The 21,113-nt window shown below is 45.8% G+C and overlaps 2 protein-coding genes across 2 annotated transcripts in view; both read right to left on the bottom strand.

Annotated features, from left to right (window-relative positions):
• The window catches only part of LOC306891079 (2-hydroxyacyl-CoA lyase 2-like), a gene marked incomplete at both ends in the record, with an annotated part of 35,922 nt that overhangs the window by 577 nt on the left and 14,232 nt on the right, over nucleotides 1-21,113 (bottom strand). The window contains one exon of the mRNA XM_079451087.1: nucleotides 49-154. Coding sequence (XP_079307213.1) covers nucleotides 49-154 — 106 coding nt within the window. The remainder of the gene's footprint in view (nucleotides 1-48; nucleotides 155-21,113) is intronic.
• Nucleotides 807-21,102, bottom strand: LOC306906360 (2-hydroxyacyl-CoA lyase 2-like; the record flags this gene model as incomplete). The annotated part of the gene is made up of 7 exons (XM_079477687.1): nucleotides 807-861; nucleotides 9,650-9,712; nucleotides 9,824-9,935; nucleotides 10,106-10,244; nucleotides 12,133-12,260; nucleotides 12,347-12,544; nucleotides 21,075-21,102. The coding sequence occupies 7 exons, from the start codon at nucleotides 21,100-21,102 to the stop codon at nucleotides 807-809; spliced, it is 723 nt and encodes a 240-aa protein (XP_079333813.1).

The following is a 21,113-nucleotide window of genomic DNA, read 5'->3' as shown; positions in this document are numbered from 1 at the left end:
ACATTTATGACAACATTTTGAAAATATTATTAGAGTAAACCATCTCACCTGTGAAGGCGAGACCACAGGCTACATTGCTCCCGAGCAAAGGCACTTGTTCTCTGGAGATCTGACTCCAGCAGGCATCATTTCCGACCAGAGCGATCACTGGTGTCTGACATGACGTGAAAAAACAGCTCATTTACAATCGTTCTGGCTTATATACTGCATTTATGCATTATGCACTTACAATATAAGTCTATGGGGACAATCACATAACATGCTTCATCTGCTGTTGATCGCATATGGAAAGGGTTAAAAATGTTATGATTTTTTAATTCATTTGTAAATAAATCTAATGTAATCCAAAACCCTATTACGCCCTGTCCTGTCTTTTAAATAGATATGTAAACTATTTATATGTGAGGTTTGGCCGTGTTTTCCCCACCTTGTGGCGTGTAAAGGTATCAAATTCAGCTACACTGTATCCAAGGGAACCATCACCGTAAATGATCCAAACCTGTAACACACACATCGCACCACGTGGGAAAAGCTGTTTCAATAACTGGGGCAAATGTCACTACAGTCAGGTCAGCTAGGTCCTCTGGTCAAACAGAGATCAATATCAAAGCATTCAATACAATTTAACTTCTTTACAGTCTTACCTCAGAGTCAGGTCGACAGAGCTTGGCCCCCAGAGCAAAACCTCCTCCAACACCCAGAGTCCCAAAAGCTCCTGGAGTGAATAGCAGAAAACAGAATCATCAATTCCTTCAAAACGGTGCTTTAGATGTTCACAAACAGGTCAAAAAATATCGATAGTCCTGCTAACCTGGGTCTAGCCAGCGCAGCGGGCCGCGCCGCCTCATGATATAAGCAGCACTGCCGACAAAATCTCCCCCGGCGGCCACTATGATGCTGTCCTCATTCAAAAGCTCATCCACCCGGTGCAGAACATTCAGAGGATTCAGATGCATCTCTGTCTTCCCATCTGCTTTGGCTCTGAGATAAACAAATAGGCAGCGAGATGAAACTAAAGGGAGTTATAGGTCATAGGTTTACACATTCAGTCTCCTGAGACAAAGCTGACATGCAAGCAAGAATAGAAAAGGTGGGGAAAGTTCACCTGTTAGTTTTCTCTTTGACGTAATCTCCTTCTTTCAGACTTTGAGGCCATTCCTCTGGGCATCTGTGTCCCTTGAGGGCTTTAGAGAGACGCAGGAGGAAAGAGCCAGCATCGCCTGAAACATTTGGAAAATAAATTGTCAGTGTAGAACCCCTTTTTTAGTAGTGTATATGTACTGTATGTATACACAGGTTATAACTTAAGTTATACAAATATGATGTAGCTGTAATCCGCTGAGCGGCTAAACTGGGAGTGCTTGAGTATTTGTGACGCATCAAAAAGGACATCATACATACAAAAAACAGAAAGCTTTCCAATACTCCAATTATTACTCCACAAACATGTTGCAAAAATAAATTGCTGGTCAACAAAGAGTACACTTACTCCCCATTCACCCCCTCCTGACCCACAACAGGTGAGCAGGTGCCCGATAACCACTTCCTACATATCTCACGACCCCTCCCAAATCATGTGACGCATTTACCATTTCATGTCCACTACAGATGGATTTTGATTCTAGTTTATTTAGTGCAGAGCTTTTTAAACTTCAAAAGGTCCCAAAAGATATACATATTTTATATACATATAATATACACAATAAAGTACAGTCTCTTTACAAAACATTGATCACAAGATTGTAAGTGTGTAATGTAAATGATGTGCCCAAATGATAAAATACTGTAGTAGAGTATACTATAATATTTACTATAGTAAACTGTAGTAAAATGTCAAGATACTCCGGTATAGGGTGTTCAATTAAGTATAGGCCTATTACAGTTACTATAGTTAATACTATAGTACAGAGAATTTTATTTTCATTAATGTATTATACATTATGTATTCAGGAAAGAAATTAAACTGCACTTCTTCACCTTGAATGGCCACTGTTGGTTTCCAGAACATGTCCGAGTTCTTCAATAGCTGACTTCTGTCTCTGTTAACTGCAATGATTTTACTCCGTCGGTTCAGCACCCTTCCATAACCCAATCTGAAGTCACACACTGTGCCTACAAACCAAAACAAATCATGTATTGACATCTAGAAAAAGAATAGCTTAGTTTTCTAAGCATTCCGAACAGTATAAAACCATAGAAAATAAAAAGACACTAGATGGCGCTGTTACTCACCTGCCAGCAGCACAAGATCAGCATCTTTCAAGGCATCTCTCCTGTTCTGTCTGATGTGCAGTAGACTGTTCTTTCCCAGCATGCCCCGAGACATCCCAGCCAGGAAGCAAGGAATGCCTAAAGACTCTAGGGCCTTTCTGTAAGACACACATCCAAAAAGAGAGTTCAAACTTCAACCATGAGTTACATGTCCGGGTGCTATAAATCAATAATTGTTGCCGTTTTTGGCTCATGCTTACACAACTAAAGCATTATTCTATATGATCAATTTATTCAATACATACAGTAACTGTGTTGGTTGCATATGAAGCATAAAAACCCTTTGGACCTAAAGCAGTGGTTCTCGAACTGGGGGCCCCAAGATTGATCCAGGGGGTAACGGAATTTGTATCATACTTTTCACGCAATCAAACACTAGAAAAATAACCAAAATTATTTATGTTTCAGCATTGTATAACTGAATATGTTTTTGGTTTCTTTAAATTCTAGTTTAGGATTATGCGACTTTATTTTGGGGAGGGTCGAAAATGCACTGTACAACAAGGAAAACATTTGAGAACTACGGACCTAAAGGGAAAGTTCACACCAAGATTTAAACTTTTTTTTTGTAAGAAAAATAAATATTTGTTCTGCAGAATACAAAAGAAGATATTTGTTGGTAGCCAAACAACACCACCCCATTGACTTGGCCCCAAAATGATTTCTCAACATATTTTCTTTTCCACATAAAAATGAACCAGAAGTTTTGAACCACATGAGAATATAATTTTTTGAGAGAATTTTTTTTGAGTGTTATTTTATACTTCTAATGCCCTTTATTGCAAAGAAAAATAAATAGTAAGCAGGTCTAAAGTAGCAGAACGGGTTTTTTCCCGATATGATTTAAAAAAATGTAAAGGTGTCAACCAGTATATGTCAATATTAAATGTTTAATGTTTACTGTTTAATGAAGGAGGGGTGTCTTTAAATATCTAGACTGGCACCACAAAGACAATAGGTTTAATATCCAGAAGGGGATTGATGAACTACTCCATGAACGAGTATGACACAAACTGGGTAAAGACAGAATGGCTAAATGACCTGACATCATCTGCAGGTGTAGGCGGCAAGGTTGCTTGGCTGCCCAACAGTATGACGGGTTTCTTGGCTCGGCTCACCAGTTCCACACATCTTTGAATCTGGAAATGAATGAAACAACTTGAATACCGAGTCATGTAAATAAGATGTAATCTGCCGTGTCTGAAGTAAAAGTCACAGCTTTCTAGATCATTTCATTCTGCCCTGTTATGGTTCATGTTAAAGATGATGAGAATCAAATGAGATCTAATGTGACGCAACCATAAAAGCAATTAATAATACATCTCAAATGGCCATTAAATGATTGACAGGTCTCACCTCATCCTCTGTGGCCTGCGGGATGTGAACGGGAAGTGGGGAGGGATCGTCCCGGTTACGTATGTAACCTCTGTTCCCTGATGGAGGGAACAAGACGTTGTGTCGAAGCCGACAGATGGGGTTCGCCCTTGAGAACCAATCGTCTCTGACTATTTTGAAAAGGCCAATGAAATTGGCGAATGAAATTTGCATGCCGGGCTCCGCCCCCGGATATCCGGGTATAAAAGGGGAGCCGGCGTGCTCATTCATTCACCTTTTGTGCTGAGGAGCCTGAGAGCATCTCGTGACTGCTGCAGCGGACGGCTATTGTCGTGGCAAGAAGGACACAACGTCTTGTTCCCTCCATCAGGGAACAGAGGTTACATACGTAACCGGGACGTTCCCTTTCTGTCGGTCTCTCGACGTTGTGTCGAAGCCGACAGATGGGGTTCCTATGGAAAACGCCACGGCACTAGCCGCGTCACAATCTCTAGCGAAGCGACGTTGACCGGCCTGGGCGAGCCACACGTGAGCGCTATCGCGAAATTTGTAACCTTCCAGTGGGCAGGCAGGGGCTCCCAGAGCTTTTGGCAAAGATGAGTAGCCCCTGCCCTCTGCCAACTCAGACGGCCCCATTGGCGAGGGCCATCCAGTCGTAGGGCTACTGGGTAAGCGCTGTTCCTTCAATGAGGACGTGCGCTACGGAGACCACTTCCCACCCTAGGGGGGAATACAGTGGAGACACCAACATGGTCTCACCAAATAGGGGAGAACTCATGGGAGGTATGTGCGGAATGCCGCAAGGTGGATGTCCACCTGGGGAGGTCATGGGTTGCCACGCGGGGAACCATCTCATGACGACATCTCAGACGGAACCACCCTAGTGGGGGGTTACTACGTGTGGGGCACTAGGTCCGGTTAGAGCTATATGTAATAACTCAGCTTGATACCCGGCCATAGCCGGCAGGGCTGCTCCGCCGAGCCCGCCGCCCTGAGTGCTATTGATGGATGGACGGACTGCCTATTCTTCACCCTTGGGGAAAGAAGGGAGGCAGCCCATAGCGCACTGGTCCACCTCAGAAGGGGAATGGCGCTATGCGCAGGCGTACGCCCCACGACTGCTGGTCTCACCTGCTGGCAAGACTCGAGCTGCCGACTCCCCACGGAGGTTGTAAGCCTCTGCGAGGTATAGCGTAGCCCAACCCGCAGCTCTACAGATGTCTGCCAGAGAGGCGCACTAAGCCGATGCCCACGAGGAGGTCACACCCCGAGCGGAGTGTACCGTCACTCAAATGGGCACGGGCTAGGATCGGCCCGCCGTAGTGACGGCGTGTGCGACCCAGCGCTACAACTCTCCTCGGATACAGCACTCCCGTTGCTGACCTCCATAACAGACAAGAGCTGCTCAGGGCCTTGAAGCCCTCAGTGTGGTTCGAGTAGAGGCGCAATGCGCTTACTGGACACCCCACGTACAGGTTGGGTCTTTCTCCCGGTGTGGGAGCGCCTGCAAGTTCACCACCTAGTCCCAAAGGGGGGCGGCGGAACTTTGGGCACGTAAGTCGGCCGGGGTCTCAGGATCACGTGAGAGTCACCGGGCCTGAAATTTGGCAATCGGTGGACACGGAATGCTTGCAGGTGCCTCACCCTCTGGATGGACTCGAGCCCCAGCAGGAGAGCCAACCCCCCTCGCAGAACGAGGAAGGGGCTCTCGGCAGGGCCCGAAAAAAGGGGACCCAAAGGTCCACCTTAAGGTCCCAAGAGGGTACGGGGCGCGGACGAGGCCTTAGCCCCTCGCGCCCTAGAGGAACCTAATAATCAGGTCATGCCGCCCCAGAGGCTCACCAGCAACTGGTACGTGATAACCGCGACAGCGGGTACCCACGTTCCAATGTGGAAGGGGAGATTACTCCCCAGCCTCTCCTGCAATAGGACAGCACGTTCCTGAGCGAGCAATTCCGCGGGTCTTCTCCTCGAGAAGAGCACCAGGACGAGAAGGGGCGCCACTTAAAGGCATCCAGCCTTGTGGGCATGGCCCTTGCCTGAGTGACAGTCTCCACCACTGAGGGGGGTAGGTCATCCAGGAACTCCTCGTCCCATCCAGGAGCCAGACCCAGAGGTCCGGCTCGAACGCCACAACGTGTCCATCCCCTGCGAGTAGGCCCTTCGCCAGGGGATTTGGCCAGGGGGAGTTGTCGTCAGGAGTATTAGCTCCGAGGACCAAGTGTAGTTGGGCCCGTAAGGCGCAACTAGCAGCACTTGATACTCCCTTCCCAGACCTTGCACAGGACCTGCGCAATGAAGCTCACTGGGGGGAAGCGTAGTTCCGCTTGTCCCGCGGCCAGCTGCGCGCTAGGGCCTCCGTGTCGAGGGGGGAGCCTCGACCAGGGAGTGCCCAGCGGCACTGGGGGGTGTTCAGGGAGGCAACAGGTCCACCTGTGCCCGCCCAAACCACACCCAAGCCGGCCGCAGTGGTGGAGTCGTCACTTCGCACGAGGTGTCAACTGACGAGAGAGCGCTTGGCTGTCTGGTTCAGGACACCCGGTGGCGTGTGACCTGCAGGGGCCTTGCCACCTGCTGTCTCCACCAGGGGTGGAGTCGTCACCTCCCACGAGGCGTCAACTGACGAGAGAGCGCTTGGCTGTATGGTTCAGGACATCCGGTGGTCATGTGACCTGCAGGGGCTTTGCCACCTGCTGTCTCCACTGGAGGCTGCGCGCTAGGGCCTCCGTGTCGAGGGGGTCCTCGTCCAAGGAATGCCCAGCGGTACTGGGTGGTGTTCAGGGAGGCGACAGGTCCCCCTGTGCCCGCCCAAACCACACCCAGGCCAGCCCGCAGGGGTGGAGTCATCACTTCCCACGGGGTGTCAACTGACGAGAGAGCGCTTGGCTGTCTGGTTCAGGACGCCCGGTGGGCATGTGACCTGTAGGGGCTTTGCCACCTGCTGTCTCCACGGGAGGAGGCGTTTTGGGCGAGTTGCGATGACTGCAGCGAGCGAGTGCCACCCTGAGGTTTAGTACGCTACGCCGGTCGTGCTGTCCGGGCCAGTATGCTGGCTCTGCACGAGAGGCCGGAGCCTCATCAGTGCAAGCAGGACAGCTAGCAACTTGAAGGCAGTGATCTGCCAACGCAGGCGGGGGCCCGTCCAGCGACCCGACACTGCGCGCCCATTGCACACCGCACCCGCACCCCGTAGGGAGGCGTCTGTCGTTCCACGACCGGCCTCAAGACCTGCTCGGGGTTAGGATGCGACGGCAGCAGGTGTAATGACGATACGCCTACTGCCGGTGCGCCACGCTCTCCAGGGAACTCATCTCTGTAGTCAGTGCTGTCGCGGTCCCATGTGCGTCAACCCGAGGGGGACAGGCCACCCCCGAGGACACCATGCCCAGGAGCCTCTGAAACTGATTTCAGGGGACCGCTGGCTGCTGCCTGAAAGTTCAAGCAGCTCAGCACTGACTGTGTGTGCTCGTGAGCGAGACAGTGTTGAGTTCTCTACCAGGAAAAGGGGGAGCTCCGCGCCAGGGAGAGCTGCTCTCTTTTTCCCGGCTGACCCGTTTACTGACATGCCAGCCCCTCGACAGTGCCGAGGGAACTGTACATGAGAGTATGCGGTCAGTTGTCATGAACCACTCCTGGCGTCTGACAGACACCAGGACGCGCTTCTGCGCCTCCCGAACGGCACCCTTGCAAGGTGCTGCTCAAGGTATGCAGCGACCCCTGGTTTTGGGGATGATGAAGTGCGGCTGTCGAAGCCACTGGACATCTCGGCCGAGGGGACGGTTCGATCGCCTTCGCCAGAGGGGTGGCAGCCCCGGCCTGGAGCACAGGAACATCCCTGCCTCTGCTGAGGTAAGAGGATGCCTGAAGTCCGGCGGAGGTCTGGCGAGCTGGATCGAATGCCGAGACGGACCACACTCCCAGCCACCGTGATGGTTTGAAATGCTAACCAAGCACCCAGAGACCTCACAGGGGGGGCTGCGATCTACTTCATCAACCCGCGGGGGTTGGTTCAATGACTAGCAGTGCTGTTCTCCCCGGGGGGAACGGCTCCGCTAAATCACCTGCCAGGCGATGGCGCAGCTCGACGCACCGTCGAAGCGAGAGTGCTGAGGGCTGCTTTATACTCGTCATTGCGTGCCGCCACGACGCAACGTCGAGTTGCCGAACACCATCTTTCAGAGGGTGAGAGCGGCTGCAAGTGGGACCCAGAGAGAGACCTCTCCTTGTGAGAAGGCGGGCACTAGGCCCCCGAAGGGGCCCAGAAGGTGTTTGGGACGCGGCAGGGACCGCCCCAGTCCGACCATCCAGCAACCCAGGCTGGGTCGGGCCCGATGGTTCAATCTCTCTAGGTGGTCCTTCTCTTGACGTCCTCCTCCGGGGGGCCACCTGCGGGGGCACCAGAACCGGAGTCGACGCTGGAGAAGGCCAGGGCTGCTGGGGGCAGACCACGTGCGAGACCTCGACGGCCGAAAGGCGGCCGGGTCACAGCAGGCCGGTCTGTTTCTACACTGTCAAAAGGCTGCTGGAGCAGTCCTTGACAGCGCCACCAATCAGCCGACCTTGCGAGAGGGGAGTCGGGAAAGTGGCCTTTCTCGACATCGCCCCCCTGCGCAAGATTGGGTCCGAGGCATCTTTCCGGGCCACTGATGTGGACATCGTCCGACCCAGCCTGCGCTGCCACCGCGGTCCCCGGAGGGCCAGTCGGCGGCGGCACTACTTGGGTCGGTCTTACCCCGTGGGGCTCTCTTTAGCGCCCTGGCCTGCAGGAAGGCCATGCGTAAGAGTGGAGGCAGCTTGGTCCACGGCACTGCCAGCCTCAACACCAGAGATGTTGAGACCTTACATGCCCTGGACGGTGAGTCTAGGTCAAGCCCCCCAGGTGGCCGCCGTCTGCGGATACCCGCGACTGCATGCTCCACCCAGGGTGCATTGACATAGTCCCTAGCTGCCTCCCCGCCCCGAGGGAAGAGAGGGCGATAGAGTCAGCTAGACGGAAGCGCGCCAAAAGGGACGCTCCAGGTCTTACTGAACTCCTTATGCAGCTCGGTAAAACTTGGCACTTGAGCCGGGCCCAATGTGCGAGTACCCAGCCGCGAGCACCAGGGCTGCACCGCAACCCGACGCTCACGGCGGTCCGAGCGAGCATGGCTGACATCTTGACGTCTGCTCTCACCTGTGCTCGACCTCCCGAGGGAGGGAGCTTCAGGGAATCGCCAGAGTCTGATGCCAGCAGGTCGCGCTCCGATGTTGCAAGAGAAACCTCATCTCCACGGCTCGTGTCCGAGCGCGTGGCTGAGGAATAAGATGGCTTAGGACCATCCTTGGGGACCTGCTAAACAAGCGAGACGGGGCGCGAGCGGTCCGCGAGCCGACCGGCTGACGGATTAACGCTCACGATAATCCCCACATCACCCTCGCTGCTCGCCGCCGCTGACGGCAGGGCCGTAGCCGCTGCGGTCACAGAACGGGAAGCAAACGAGGTGGTGGCTTGCTCTTGACAGAACGTAGCCAACGTGACGCAACGTCTGAATAGCCGTCCGCCCGCAGTGACGCAACGTCTGACTAGCCATCCGCGCGCAGTGACGCAACGTCTGAATAGCCATCTGCGCGCCGTGCGGGCAGGACGAATCCACGAGGCTGCCACAGTGATCGGACCCCCGAACACTTGCGGCAACCACCGTGTCCGTCCCCGTCCTCGATGAGTGTACTGCACCCAAGAGATCAGCGGGCAATGCCACGCTGAGGAAATTGCTCTTTTAGAAAAATACCTCAGGAACTGCCAGGACGCCCAGGGGAATCTCCGCTGCACCGCGTCGTAGAAATCGGCAATTCGAAGAATGTCATCAGATGCGAAGGCTCCGAAGAACAAAAGGTGAATGAATGAGCACGCCGGCTCCCCTTTTATACCCGAATATCCGGGGGCGGAGCCCGGCATGCAAATTTCATTCGCCAATTTCATTGGCCTTTTCAAAATAGTCAGAGACGATTGGTTCTCAAGGGCGAACCCCATCTGTCGGCTTCGACACAACGTCGAGAGACCGACAGAAAGGGAACACGGTTTTCACAAGCTCCAGCAAATAAGTTAGATAAGTGATTTTTAAGATACCTGGCGGATAACAAACAAAATCACTTTCAACGTAAAAGTGATTGCCTTTCCTTTAATAATGAAATAAAGCGTAAGAAAATTGGAGGAAATAAAAAGTGAGAAATGTTTGACCGTGCAGTGATTTTGCCCATAAGACCTTTAGGAGTGTTTTTAGGGGCAAACTCTTTTTCCACCACATGGAAAGGGTACAGCGTGTCTATGGGAAGCTCGATAAACACTGGGCCTGTGAAATTGTTATACACATCAAACTGTACTTATGCACACAGAGTCAGGTCATGTACTCTCTAAAAAGTGTGATTCACTATATCTTAACTTGTCTGAAAAGTGACATGTTTCAATCACTCACAAAAATGATAAATGATTAAATGAAAAAATGGTCATTCGCAGCATTACCTGGTGTGCCAGACTGTGCCACGGCCAATGCTTTTCTCACAGTAGGAACGATTTCTCTCACTGTTCTCACTGAAGCACAGAACTTACAGAGGGGTTTAAAGAGAGACATCTGGTCAATATCCTGCAGGGCTCCTCTACCCTAAAAAACACAAAAATCGAATGTCAAGAGGAAGAGTGGTGGGTTATTCTTGTACAAATTGTAGATTTTCATATTTATAACAGATCACAAAACCATCACATATGACACACACTTAAAATATTACTGTTCGCTGTATTAACATAAACAATTAATGTCTTAAGCTAGGATCTCTTCTACGTTACACACACGACTCAACAGAATGTTCATATCAAATGTATTTTACAGTAAGATATACTATGTCTGCAACTTTTCAGCACCAATGAGAATTTATGGGATCAGATTGACAAAACATTCTTAGGAGGACAATACTCACATATTTATATCCACATCCTAATTTTATTTAAAAAAAGGAGTTTTATGTTCTTGCCATAAAGATCATCAGAAGTTAGAATAGCTTCACAGATGTTTTATACATGGGTCGAAATAAATTGATAAAGTGATTTTGTGTCCATAGAAAGCACATTAAATGCAAGTAAAATGTCTTTTTACTTACAACGTAAAGTTTCTTGGACAATAAAGTCACAATTTGGTTGAAATACTGTTACATTGTCATTCAGCGTAACACAATATGTACAAATTCAGAATTTTACTTATTAAAATATATAAAACAATTAGGGGAGCATTTACATTTTATTGTGCTTTAAATATGTAAAAAAGATTATTGACCATTGGCCGAATTATTTTTTTTTACAAATCATTAGCATTTAGTGTGAAAGTAACTATTCTCTTTTTATATGTGATAAATAGATTTTTGTGATAAATAGACTTATTTATTTTATGCTTAAACCCTTTTTCGTCAAAAATAAAAATTATTTTAGCAGTGCGGAATTTCATTTGAATATAATGATGATGATATAATGACATTCTTGTTCAGAGCAAGTCGAAACATTGAATGTCACAAGTATTCCGACAAATATAAAGTAACGACTTTATAATACAAGAATAAGTGTTCACAACATCATAATGCTAGCTAACAGTTTACTTTTAATAGCTTATTGTTTGGCATCATACGTCTTCCAGAAGGAAATATTATGCGCAAACAATGGTGTCAGAGACTCCTCTATATTAAATTATGAGCGAAAGAATCCCTCCACAATAATTGATCATTAATGTCACTCAACACTTCGTGTTAATATATACATGAGAATGCGATGTGCTTGTTACACTGAAAGGTTTGATAGATAAGTATACTGTAAGCTCTTGACCGGGCAAGTAGAAACAAAGCATGTCATTTTATTCTTAAGAAAAAATGAAGCAAACATTGAAGTTTCTTCTTTAGCTCCGTTCCTTAAGCTTCATCCCTGTACACCTGTTCTTCTGTTCATACTGAAATGAGATCATTTGCTTTGTTATTTTCTTTCTAGTGCGTTTCTTCTCTTCAACATGCTTCGTAAGATCCCGGGTAGAGCGGTTCAATAATAATATAAAAGTAATTGCTGACTTATTTGCTCTCTGTGTGTACACTTGTACTGGGCGGGAGGAACCAGGAGAGTTAAGATAAGCCTTGAGGTGAGGTGATGAATACACATCCAGTTTACTGTGTCAGAGATACATGGAGATAAAACCCTGTAATTTCATCACTACCACAATCTCATGAGTGCAGAGAAAGCATGTTAAGCATTCTTATACACACAGTTGTTGACAGACTCAATATTAAACTCACAACTTGCGCATGAAATGTTATATTCAAGTTTTAGAATTAAATTCATAAAATGATTTCTACTTTCAGAGCCTCACTGTTGCGGTCAGGGGGTTACCTCTGTGACGGACAGTTACCTGATATAATCTCACACCAATAGCGATATGAGGAACAGATAAGGCAGAGGTGTTCCAGCACGCCAGGCTGAGCAGAGAGTATGTAAAGTGCACCTTGAAGTAACTTTCTGACTTGCAGTAGAGTAGCAGCTGCACCACCGATAAGAAGCAGAGGAGATTCGGCCATCTGAGCGTTCTTCACCGCAGTGACAGTGTTGGTCAGTCCAGGTCCGGCCGTGACTGCAGCCACACCCACTGTGCCTACAGGGGCAAAACACTAGATTATCACCATCTAACATCCTCATGCAACACGAAGGACCCTCTTGCTTTCTTAGATTTGTTCTTACCGGAAAGTCTCGCCACGGCATCGGCTGCAAACACAGCCGTGGCCTCGTGCCGCGTGTCGACGATGCGGATGCCCAGTTTCTCACAGGCCACCAGGATGGGCGAGATGTGTCCTCCCACCAACGTAAAGACGAATTTGACACCGTGAGCCCGCAGGACCTCCGCCACGCTCTCTCCTCCATGCCGGGGACTCTTACTTTCTGTCTGGGTGTCACAGACGTTGACAGTTAGAATAACATTCCCTGGTGTATAATGCAACAATCTTTGTCACTGCGAGGGGAGGAGAATACGCCTCGAGAGAATAGAATAATAGACACATTGTCGGATTGTGGGAGTGGTGTTTCCCTGTCCTGATTTATGGATATCTGCCAAAACAGGTGTTCTGCACGAACGTGTTTACATGCAATGTTGCAGTAAAAACTTGCAGTGTTGGCAATACAACAAGAATGCTTAAGTGTCAAATAGGCGCATGAGATCAAAGACAGCAAGGCTTGTGATGCAGTGAGCTGCGCGTGCACACCTGTCACCAGTGGCGGCTGGTGAAAAATATTTTAGGTGGGGCTGTTTGTGTGTGTGTGTGTGTGGGCATCTGGGGGGATCCTCCCCCAGAAATTTTTTAATTTCATAGATGTGATTTCCTGCATTCTGGTGCATTTTAGTCCATGTCCCTTGCCTATACCAATAAAAGAACTCAAACCAGTCAATACCAATGGTCTAAAAAGACAATATTAATTGAACTGCCATGTAGAAATCAAGTCTCACAGGTAATGATAATGAACAAGTTACATCGCTCAGTGTCCAGATAGGAAAAAGTGAACAAAAAAAAACAAAGCAAGCATAGTTACATTACTATTAAGATCAATATTTTAATGGCAAATGTGTGTGAAATGTGGTGTGGTGAGTGAGAGAGAGACTGAGTGAGTAAGAGAATGACAGCGTGTGTATGTGTCTTTCAAAGTGAGTGAGTTGGAGAGATAGATGGAGGGTGAGTGTGTGTGTGTGTGTGTGTGTGTGAGAGAGAGAGAGAGAAAAAGAGAGAGTGAAGAGTAGAGAGAGACTAAGATATGGTGTCTGTGACAGACTTGTGTATGAGAGAGGTAGATGGAGTGAATGCGGGAGGGTGTGTGTGTGTGTGTGTGTGTGTGTGTGTGTGAGAGAGAGAGAGGTAGATGGAGTGAATGTGGGAAGGTGTGTGTGTGTGTGTGAGAGAGAGAGGTAGATGGAGTGAATGCGGGGGGGGTGTGTGTGTGTGTGTGAGAGAGAGAGGTAGATGGAGTGAATGCGGGGGGGGTGAGTGAGTGAAGGGGATGGAGAACTCTTATTTGTACAGCAACTTTGCTCGTCTATCTTTCTGAGTGGCAAATCTCTCAATGACCCTTGTGTTGAAATCTGGAATGTCCCGTGTGAGTTTCTTCTCTATTGAGAGTATAGCCAGAGCGTTGAGGCGATCTTGTGCCATAGTGTTCCTAAGGAACGTTTTGATCCTCTTTAAAGTAGAGAAGCACCTCTCTGATTCTGCTGTTGTCATTGGTGTGGTGATGAGGATCTTGAGAAGACTTACAGTTTCAGTGAATGTGTCTTGAAGGTTATTTTCCATTACAACCTGAAAGAGAGCCAGTGCACCACTGCAACCCTGGAAGTCCTCATTTTCATAGATAAGGGACAGTTCTGTTTTAAGTCTGGCTTTGTCCAACATGGGATAGGCTTCCACCGTGGTTCCTAGTGCTGAATCTGGGAACTTTCTGCTGTGTTGTGGGAACAAGTCTCCTTGCAACAGAGTGGCACTGATGAGATGATTGGTGAAAGAAAACCTCTCCTTGGCATGGCTCATAATGGTATCACACACCTATGAAATTATACATAATTGTAGAAGAGTAAGCACAGAAAACATTAAGTTTTCACATTTCTCAGTTCAACAATACAATAAAATCAGCATATTCATAGCAGTTACAATTTTGTTATGAGCAAGTAAGTTTTATTAATTACAATACAGACACTAGCTTTCACTCACTCGCTCGCTCGCTCGCTCTATTGGCGGTCTCTATCACTCACTCACTCACTCGCTTTATTGGCGGTCTCTATCACTCTCTCTCTCGCTCACTCACACATACAAACCATATAGCACTAATTAATAAAATCACAAATGTGAAAAAAAGTAGATAGATTTGACAATTCAGAATACAAAAATGTGCAAACAAACACAAATACATATAGGCTATAGAATACAGAAACAGAATTTCTATTACTGCTTACCTCTATTGCCAGATGCTGTTGCGTTTCTTCTCCCATTGCCCTCCGTCTCTTCGGGGGTGGTTCCTGTACGGGTCCCCTATACTCCTCATCCTCAACTAGAGAAGGAACGGAGTCCCTGATCCAAAATAAGTTTCACAAGTCACTGTCCACCCTGAAACTACTGTTTTAGAAACCAACTTGCTGGAGATATAAACATAATTTTAATAAATCTGTATTAAAATATGTGCTATTGTTGTGTTGGGCCTAGTCAATGTTATCTAGATTCATCACAAATAAATTCACTAGTCTAACATGGTGGCGAAATTGTAATATTTATGATAGGTTCTGTTGTGCTAAGCCATGTGGATTTATGTTTTTATTGTTTAGGCTGCATAAGCATGTTTTTAGCCAATATGCAAAATCATAGCCTACCTGATCACCTGTATGCTGTGAGTGAACCTCTGGGTGATCCCTGCGATGAAGACAGAGTCTATGTTCCTCTTCTGCAGATGGTTAAACAGCATGTCTACATGTGGCATGATTTTGTGGAATAACGCCAGGATGAAACAGAAAACCTCATCTTCCAACATTCTCATACAACCCCCGGCCTCTCTCTTCGATATGGCATCAAAGTCTCCTCTGTCTCGAATGGTTTGGAAGCACTTAACCAGTTCATCTTTGTGCTCGTAAACTGTGTTAACAGCACGACTGTGGAAGTTCCATCGCGTTGTTGAAGCACCTGGAAGTCTGTGTGCCACCACTTCATCCAGCACTGCCGTTCGTTTGAATGACTTGGAAAAAAATGTAGAAAACCCCCCAATGTCTGAAAAAAACTGCCCGATCTTTGGGATGTTGCCTGCTGCATAATGAGGTTCAACTGATGCGCATAACAGTGAACGTAGTATGCACTCGCGTAGACGTCTTGCACTATACGCTGCACTCCACCTGTAGCACCCCTCATCACTGCGGCACCATCATAGGCCTGGGCAATTAATTTTCTCTCTTGTCCCGCAGGAAGGATGGTGCTCAGCCTTTCCAATAATGCAGTGGCAATCGTATCAGCGGTCGCATTTGGAAGCGCGATAAACTCAAAAAAACGTTCTTGAATGTTGTTGTGGCCATCTATGTACCGTAGCACAAGCACAAGCTGACAATGAGTGCAGATGTCGGTTGTCTCGTCTGCCTGAATGGCAATATAGTCCGACTGTTTCACCTCTTCCAGAATGCGGTCTCTGAGAACTGACAACATGCGCAGTCTAACAGTTCATTTTGCACGGTCTTCGAAGTGCCTTTAAAAACAGTGGCGTTCTCCAGGTGCACCTCCAACTCACGGTCGATTGAGGCCATAAGATCAATTAGACCCAGGAAAATGCCAGGGTTTTCTGATGCGTCACTCTCATCGTGACCACGCAAAGCAAGTTCAAAGGCACCACAAAATTTCACGGCATCGGTGCCCAGTCTTCCTCTGCCCAGTCTTCATCTGTCCGACAAAAGACGTTACAGGAGACTTTCCAGGGAGGCAAAAAGTATCCAGGTACAAAGAGCTGGTCATTAGTTAACCTATTACGTGTAATCCCTTGTCACTTGGTACAAATAGGCAAATAAAAATAAGTGTGTTTGTGCGCGCACACAAATGAAAGTTTGCGATAGGAAACTTCAGTACAGTTCAGTAATAGTTCTGTACAGTAAGTGTAACAGTTCAAGAAAAATGGCCTGTTTAAAATGACAGTGAAAAAATGCACAGTTAATGTTTTTAGGAATTACGTTATTTCATCATAATTTTTGGAAGAATGTGGTTTAAACATTTAATTTTTTTGTTAAATTAACCTTTTATAATAAATATGTTATTAATGGCCAGTACAAGTCGTAATTTGTCTTTAATTGTAATTATATTCTATTATAAAAATGAAAAATTGTCATACACTTTAAAAATGATAGCAGTATCGGTATCGGTATCAGTATCGCTTAAATTTAAAGAAAAAATATCGGTATCGTATCGCATCAAAAAAATGTGGTATCGCCCATCACTAATCTTGGTACTACAGGCGATATTTTCAGAGCCCCTAAACCTTAAAATTACACGACGATGATTGGCGAAATATAAACTTTTTTGCGTAGCAACCGGGGAACTATTGGCTTAAATTCCAGCACTGTAGGGCTGAGCGAACTGGAGCCCAGGGAAGACAGCCTATTGGCTACTACTACTACACCAACATCCAAATATCATTCTGGAGAGTTCTAAACACATTCTAGAGTAAAACCATTAATATCATGTAATTAACACAGATTATTTTTCAAAATGAGAGATTATTAAAAGATTTTTTTTTTTAAATACAAATAAAAAACTGGCAGGAAGGTCGGCGCCCCAGCGCCCTCTATGGGCGAGCCGCTGCTGGTGGAGCGGCATGAATATGACGATGATCTGCATCATTCAAATTCACTCGATGCAATTTAAAAAACAACGGAAGCAACGGTCAACTGTACACTTCGCTTCACGACCAGCATCAGAAGAGTTCGTCTTTCACCTTTCGCTGAAACTTGTTTACAGGAAGGATGCCATTGAAATGCAAAAAACCGTCTGACAAAGAGACTTGTATAATACATCCGGGGAGTCGGGCCAGGTAACCGGAAAAATCTCATTTTATTAATAATGCACCACCACATTTAACCAAAATCTTGTGTTTTTGGGGGTCGGGGTACAAATCATTTGTATTAATGCTTATTTGAGGAGGTTAAATCATGAAAGGCATTCATTCCTTCCACTGGAAAAGGGCCCTGGACTTTTTGTTACTAGAAATATCTTTGCATATGAAGGAAAATGTGAAAACAAAATCATAAAGGAATTTAATTTGAGTTAAACTCCCTCTTTTGAACAATCGATTAATCGATAATCGTGTTTTTATATACGCTTTAAGATAAACCGTGTGCAATTTCAATACTTGAATCCATTGTAGAGTATTTTCTCCATATATTTACCAAAGACGGTTTAAAAAAATGCTGTTTGAAACTGCCTCTGTTTACAACTTCATGTGAGGCATAGATGTGGATGGTGCATATACTACATACAGTATATAACCATCACTGATGTTTCAGCTCTGCTTCTGCAACACCAGCACACGCTGCTCACACGTCAAATGAAGCATCTATGTATACAGTACAAATGTTACATTTCAGCCTTTTTAAGGCATGAATAAATCACAATCACAGGAAAAAACCTTTTACAGATGCTATTTCAGTGCTAAAAGATGAGTGACACAACGGCACATTATTGAATGCGGTGGGACTTTGAGTGAATTAGCTAACCAAGCAACATACAATAGATTTTGTGTTTCAAAGCCTTTTTTTTTTTTCGCAGAAATGTATACCTGCTGTTCATGATCATCCTTACATCTTTCAACTTGTTTGCCATCCCTTTGGACATGGCCTTTTCTGAGGATATCCACAAAAGCTCACACAAGATTTGGTTATCTTTAAATGTCATCTCAGACATAGTGTTCTGTTTTGACATCTTGATAAACTTTCGAATGGGATTCTTCAAGGAACATGGTCAGGTAGGAAACCAGCCGTAACAGCGTTCTGGGTGAAAAACAAGAAACGAAATGAAAACTAAACCTTTGCATTAGCCAGATTACTGATGAACGCCTTAATAATGCCAATCACACATTTTTAGAAATAGTCCAGTTTAACTGATGACAACAACGTAAATATGATTATCTTACTTAGCTGCACCTGTCTATGTTTTTATATTCAAAACAGATTTTCAGTCCGCACTTTTTTGTTCCGTCTAGGTGCCCGTTCTTGATCCTCAGCTGATAAAGAAAGACTATCTAAGCTCGTGGTTTGTTCCAGACCTGCTGGCTGCGTTTCCGGCGGATGTCTTCATCATAATTTTGGTGAGTTTGCTTATTCGGCCTTATTAATATCAGTCACATTGATGATATCAACTATTCGACGTCTTACTATAAAACCATATTTGATTTGTTTCAGGAAAACTATCACGTTGACACGAGCTCGCTGATGGCCTCAAAGATCATGAGGATCCTCATGTTTGTGAGGATTCTGAGCATGATACGTCTGCTCCGTGTCCCGAAACTCACCAGGTTTTTCTTGGAACTTGAAGAAGTAAGGAATAGCCAGTTTCTTGCATACAAAAGTAGACATTTTTGTTGTTGTATGGAGAGTGATTGTAATGGTTGCATGGTGTTTTCGTACGTGCTTGTAGGATTTACACATCCAGCTTGTAGCAGTGAGAAGACTCTTTAGAACCTTGTTTGTTGCAGTGGTGCTGTTTCTTATTATGCACTGGAACGCCTGCATCCAGTTTTTCCTCTCCGGGCTGCGTGAATTTCCACCTGATAGCTGGGTCACACAAGAACACCTCCTGGTAAATGGTACATGGTTTTTAATATGGCGAGAAGTCACGTGAATTGAATGCCTGTTTTATTCTTTTTTTGACACATTACGTAGAATGCCTCAATTGGAGAGAAGTACTCATCTTCTTTCTTTCGTGCATTCTGCCAAATGACCGGGACACTATGTGGAGCTTCTGACCCTCCGACACGTACGTCACACTTCCAACATGCATTCGAAATACTTAAATTCAGCGATGCTTGCATTTAGACGAACTCAGGGCTTTGACCAAATCCTTAACAATAAAACTTACCACAACCTAGTAAAAGCAAGCAGCACTCAAAAAGGATGTAAAAAGATGCAATAATGGCGTTTGCATGGATGTGTTTCTCTGATTTGTAGGTATTGAAGAACAATGGGCCGCCATCATAAGTATTGTGATTGGCCGATCGATGTTTATTGCACTTGTTGCTTTGCAGATAGCAACATTTGCAGCTAGCAATGCGAACGTAAAAGAGGTGCTCTTTTGTAACATTTGCTCATTTTTATTAAATGAACTGAAGGTACGTCAGATAATATAATGGCATATTTGATATGTTACATCTGTAGCTGAAAAACTTCGAACATCTGCCCAAGGCATTGCGCAAGCGTGCCATTGCAGGCTACAGATGGCAACAGAAAAGGAGCTGTCTTGGCCTCCTGCAAGAATCGCTAAAAAAGGTTTGTCAAATTGAGAAAGTTAGATTTTTTAAAATATGAACTGATGTGTGCAGTTATACCATTTTGTCAAATGTTGTCACTGACCGATCAAAAGAGTGTAAATGTGTATACCTTCTAAAAGTTTATTTTGTTCATGTGTAGGAGCAAATTAGCATATTCATGAGCTCAAAGCTAAAAGACATTCATGTTTCGTACTGTAGGATGTTATGAAAGTCATGTGCCCAAACTTGATGAAGGGATGGCTGTTTGCTAGTGGCGATGTCACGCTGATCGAGGCCGTTCTGATGAAGCTGGAGTGCGAAATCTTCCAGACAGGCGACATCATCATCCAACGGAACGGTCCTGCTGACAGGATGTTCTTCATCGAGCGTGGACGGGTACACGAGGAGATCAAGTCTTTCCAGCAGGAGCTCTTGTCTGGAGAGTACTTTGGAGGTGGTGTATGAGAAACTTGCTTTAATTCAGTTTGAACTTTACAGAGACACACATCATATCATTTTTACCAAGAACTTCCTACTTTTGACAGGAAGCTGGTAGTATGTGTGAAAGAATTCAGACATAATTCGGACAACTTGGAAAACGACCGAAAAACCTTTAAGTGTGCCATTGGTATATTTAAAAGAAAATATACATACAGTATATACTGTACCGCCAGTCTACTTTTTATGTTGACTTACTGTAGATCTACTTGTTTTCATCATTTGATGGAGAAATGCCGTACTCTATAAAAGTGTTATGACGTATTTGGCTTGTAGTTAAGTTTCTTGCTTATATATTGAATGTTTTTTCTATTTGGATTTCTCTGTTATGTCTTTGCAGAGATCAGTTTGCTCTTGGGAGGACGGCAGCCTGCTCAACTTCGTGCCTTAAGTTCCTGCACACTTTTTTCCTTGTCTGTGGACAAGCTGCAGGAACTTGAGAAGAGCTTTCCTGATGTGATCGCTGATCTGCGGGAAGCGGCTCATCAGCACCTTTCAGATATCGAGCGTACGAAGCCTTTTCAAAGCAGTCAGACTGGGTGTAGTGGCTTTAAAAAAATTCTTTATGCTGAAAAAACAATGCGAGTGACGTTACAGTCCATTTAGCAATGCTCAAAACAAAGCTCAGAAGTTCAGCTTATGTTGGTGTATTATGTGTGCATTAACTCTCTGCTAAAGTGTTTTGTTTGTGTGCTTTACAGAAGGTGCTGCGGAGGATGAAAATGAAGATCAAGTGTGAAGAAGATGGAGTGCTTATTAATTAAAACTAAGAAACGTTCACACACTTGTCTCTGATTTTTTGGGCTTCGTTGGTTCTTGTCAATACTAGTGTTAACATATGGAAACATTTAGTGGTTTGCCCTTTAGTGCTCAAGTCACAGTTTTGGCCATCTTATCTTTTAATTTGACATTATTTGAAGATGAAAATACCTTTGCAGTAGTGTAATGCTATGGAGGAAGGTATGTCCCCAGTACATAAAAGGGATTT

Source organism: Barbatula barbatula (genome assembly GCF_947034865.1).
Source record: "Barbatula barbatula genome assembly, chromosome: 2".
Classification (NCBI taxonomy): domain Eukaryota; kingdom Metazoa; phylum Chordata; class Actinopteri; order Cypriniformes; family Nemacheilidae; genus Barbatula; species Barbatula barbatula.
This window is presented reverse-complemented; position numbering and strand designations above follow the sequence as displayed.